A 4,373-nucleotide genomic window follows, 5' to 3' on the forward strand; every position below is an offset into this window, starting at 1 on the left:
CCTCATATGGTATCCAATGAAATTATATGAACGTGATAAAAATATTAATTATATACATAATATTAAATACTAAATATGAAATGATTATTTTATGTATATATATTTTATTTCATACTTACTTGCGTTTTCGACCGTTGGTCTAATAAAAGTCATATATTTTCAAGAGCGGTAGGTATTCTAGCATAACATGTCGAATGGTTCCGCCTAATTAAATAAATTTTTAGCATACAATTATATTTTAAATCTATGTAGTAATTGTAAAATCTAATATAAATTTTACCTCGTTATGAGTGGGAATGTATATAGGTGGTTCACTCGAGGACATAAAAATGAAAAGCGAAACCGAGCCCATGATTGTAGTAGTGATAGGTAACCTTCGATTTTGACTTTATTTGGTGGTGTCGCCATGCACAACTCCAAGTACAGTGTTGCCAACACGATAGACCCCTAACTATATTCGCCAGTTGCTCTAAAATTAACGAGTTTCAGCAGCCACCTCAGATGTAAGAGGTTTCATGACAAGTCCAGCATCAAATAACCTCCAATCATCTCAAGGATGTATGCCCGAGCATATCGTATTCCTTCTACTTCAATCGAATCATTCCCTGGCTCCAAGAATGTGTCTTGTAACCAACCCATCTTGATTCAACCTCTGTAAATATTATTCGGAATCGCACCCAAAAGATTGTAGCATATGGCTCATCAATCAGCATATTGAACTAGACCCAGTGAGTACGGACCCATCCATTGGCAATCCTAATTGTACTTGCATGTCCTCCAAAGTGATGGTACACTCTTTGCATGAAAGATGAAATGTGTGCGTCTCAGGTCTCTACCTCTCTATTATTGCACTGGTGAGTTTCGGGTCCAATTTGCACCCCGGCCTATAGTGGCCACGTGCCAAAAACTCGCTTCCCTCAAGTAATTTTCTATCAACGGTAATGGAGGACCAGACGTATTACGAAGATAACATTGTAATACTCGATCTACAGACTATTATAAAAAATTATAAAATAAAAGTTAATTAAAATTATATAAATGAAAAAAAAATATTAAACAATATTCAAAAATTAAATTTAACCCTTACCATTTTCATTTGTTCAACGGAGATATGTTTATGTTCGAGATGAATTAATTCCCCTGCTATTGCTAACACGATCAAATATTTTTGAAATTATAAAAAAATTAATATTAATTTAGAAAAAAATTAAAGCAAATAATTAATTAAATAGACCTTTGAAAAATTTAGGGAGAAATTTGAGAGCTTTTTTGTCAAATTTGGAAGAAATATTGTGTGAAAAAAATAGGAGAAGGTTTTATAGTTTTTTTTTTTTTTTACCGTTGGGGGTTCCAACGGTCAAAAATTTAAATGGCTGTTAGAAAAAAAAAACACGGAGCAAATCGCATCCCTGGGGAAGCTATTTTGCCACGTCAGCAAAATGCTTCCACGTCAGCGCGTTTTGTGCTGATATGGCAAAATCGCTCCTCCAGGGGACGCGATTTGCTAAAATTTCACCAAAAACGCTACTACGTAGACACATTTTATATTTTTCAGCCCTTTTCGATAAATAATGAAAAAATTAGTCCATTTCTGTAAATAAAATTAGATATAGGCCTTTATTAGTAAAATAGTCTTTAGAAAATTTATTTTTATTCATTTATATTTTATAAATAATAAAAAGTCGAATAATAAATTTAAATTCCTCGTAGACTGAGTTGAGTATCAACTTATCTTCTCATCAACAATTAAATTGATTTCCAAGCTCATTAGCGTAACAATCTACTTTTATTTTTACTGCTACACTTTCACTTCTAGAGGTAGGTTTTTCATCTAAATTCACATCAACTTTTTATATAAAATGGAGTGGTTTTGTTAGTTTTTTCTTTCTTTTAAATGAAGTTAAATCGGGGTTTTTTTCTAAAGTACTTAAATACAGCTTGAATTTTTTTTCTAATTTGTTATATCAAAAACTGATTAATTCGGTTGATTGAGACTAATTTGAAATTAATTTAACTATTGATTCAACCTTTTTAGCTCAATCCTAGCCGATTAAATCAACTAATTACTGCAACAAAATTTGAATAACTTTGAATTTTAGAATTTTTATTTTAAACATTTCCATTTTTTAATATGTTTTATTTTTAAAAAATACATTTTTTAAATTTTATGCTTTTATTTAAAATATAAAAAATTAAAATTTTTATGTACTTTTAAAGGGTAAAGACTAAATTGCAAAAAATAACAATAAATGTTAGAGGCTAAAAAGTTATTTTAAACGGAAGAACCAAGATTTTTAAATAAAAAAATATAAGAACTCAATGTCTCAAAATTTAAGTATAGAGACTAAGTTTTAAATTTTAAAATAGTACAAGAAACTTTAGCATATTTAAACCAAATTAAATATTTCTTTAATCATGAATTTGGCAAACAACTGAATGTCATGAATGCTGCTTTATGTGGTGTCTAAGCTATAAATAATTCATGGCTCTGAGAGGATCGTTTCTGGGGATGACAGAACTCAAATATTACTTCAAATGACCAAGCCATGCACTAAAATGCCACGTCCAGTTTACATGGACATGGTCGCCTAAGCCTAACAAATCTACTAATTAGCATGCCAATTCAACATCTAGATGTCCCAAAATTTACAAGCAACAAAAGCAGTAATATCTGAATCACTACATACATTACAATTTAGGCATAATAGTTGGGTCCTGGAACTCATAATATAATTCCCTAAGGATTTAGTTGGTTCCATGGCCTCGCTTACCAATTACCAGATTCGACTTCATAAACTCCTTTTTACGTTTCATGTATCAGATCTTGCATGTAAATCTGCATGAAAACTTTACTTTCATGTGTCGTTAAATCACAAACGGATGCATATTGAATGGGAGACGTGTATAAACTCAAGTAAAGAATAAAAACTCACATGTTCATTTACAGATCTTGTCATAGACTCTGGTCCCCTGCATCCTACATAAAACTTTTTCAGCTTATTAGTTAACAACCATGATACAATGAAACAGAACCGTGTAATTTGTACATGGAAACGGAAAACAAAAGTTCATTAAAATGGCATCAAAAGCATTATCTTCAAGCTGTAGGTGATGAAAGAAAACTTTGAGTTCACACTCTAATCCTATTAATATCGTGCATTGCTACGATTTCTTGTATGTGATGCTAACTTCATGCTACACCTACATCAAGATTCCCATGCATTTATATATTCATGAATCAATACAACTCTGTACCATGAAATCTACTATATCACCAAGGGACTAAATAAAACCTCAGAGAAAAGATTCATTTCTAGTTTGCGCACGTTTTATACAAAAGAAAATGCATGAATATTCCATACTGGAGAAAAATGAGAAAAGGATTTGTGACTTGAAGTCTAAACTTTCACTTGATGAAGCATATGCCAGTTTCAGGATTATGATGTAATACCTGGAAATTTGCTCTCCTTTTGCAACATTGTAGAGAGAAACAAAGCATATAAGAAATTGCATGAAATTTTAAGCGAATCCGGAAGGATTTAGCTCCTCGCATATATATCCCCTTTTGGTTGTAACAAGTTATTTTTGGATAGTTTGACAACATGAATATTTCTCCATTGCTCAAAACAAGCATTGGTTGATAGGAACCCGAGTACACATGTTTAAGGACAAATTGTTTGGTCCATGACTCCTTGACACCATATTCTTTCATAACCCAAATGTCAAATTGCATGAAATCTGGACAGTGACATATAAACAGACAACCTCCTAGCACTCCAGTCTTTGTGCATCCTGAAGAATACCTATCCAATTCTTGAAAATGATGAGGCGGTGGAACTATCCCAAATTGCTCAGTATCAAAGTCAAAAAAATTTATGAATTCACCACGAAGAGAAAATTTCGACCAGTGAAGGCCTCCATTCAAGAAAGCATTGAAAGGTAAAGAAACAAAGTCAGTAGGTGCATTTCCGATGCTTCTCCATGTACCACTTCCAATTTCAGCCATTGGGTAATTCAATTTTACTGTAGGATAATAGCTTTGCAAAAGTTTGTATTGATTAGTGACAGTTGAATAACCAATCCCCCAAAAAGGACTCCTATGCCTACCCTTACAAGGTGGTTGAATTGTGATAAATTCACCCAAAATTGGGTTACACACATAGAACACATAGAAAGGGTCACCTATTTTTGGTCCAAGAAACAAAGCAAACCATTGCATGCACTGATATCAGAAATATCCCAAGTGGGTACATTAGATTTAGGTGTAAAGTTGAGTTTGGAGACCTGGAAACTTGCACCATCAGCATAAACGTGGGATAATTGGAGCCTCTTTCGACATTTTTGGAGTGCCTTAGTGTTGGTTAAAATGCAGA

At 32.7% G+C, this 4,373-nt stretch overlaps 1 protein-coding gene across 1 annotated transcript; it reads right to left on the reverse strand.

The window, feature by feature from the left end:
* Positions 1-2,386: 2,386 nt before the first annotated feature.
* On the reverse strand, positions 2,387-4,006 carry LOC108484011 (F-box protein At3g07870-like). Its single transcript, XM_017787625.2, has 3 exons — positions 3,452-4,006; positions 2,934-2,987; positions 2,387-2,836 (listed from the first exon to the last, which is right to left on the reverse strand). The coding sequence occupies exons 1-3, from the start codon at positions 4,004-4,006 to the stop codon at positions 2,804-2,806; spliced, it is 642 nt and encodes a 213-aa protein (XP_017643114.2). The 3' UTR covers positions 2,387-2,803.
* Between the last annotated feature and the right edge of the window lie 367 nt (positions 4,007-4,373).

This window comes from Gossypium arboreum, chromosome 10 (genome assembly GCF_025698485.1).
Source record: "Gossypium arboreum isolate Shixiya-1 chromosome 10, ASM2569848v2, whole genome shotgun sequence".
In the NCBI taxonomy this organism is placed as follows: domain Eukaryota; kingdom Viridiplantae; phylum Streptophyta; class Magnoliopsida; order Malvales; family Malvaceae; genus Gossypium; species Gossypium arboreum.

Excerpts from the sequence above, each read along its gene's own strand:
- LOC108484011 (XM_017787625.2), bottom strand. The coding sequence starts at position 4,006 with ATGGCTGAAATTGGAAGTGGTACATGGAGAAGCATCGGAAATGCACCT. Across the intron at positions 2,988-3,451 it reads AAAGGAGAGCAAATTTCCAG|TTTTATGTAGGATGCAGGGG; the intron begins GTATTACATCAT and ends AAGCTGAAAAAG. Across the intron at positions 2,837-2,933 it reads CAAGATCTGTAAATGAACAT|ATTTACATGCAAGATCTGAT; the intron begins GTGAGTTTTTAT and ends GTTTTCATGCAG.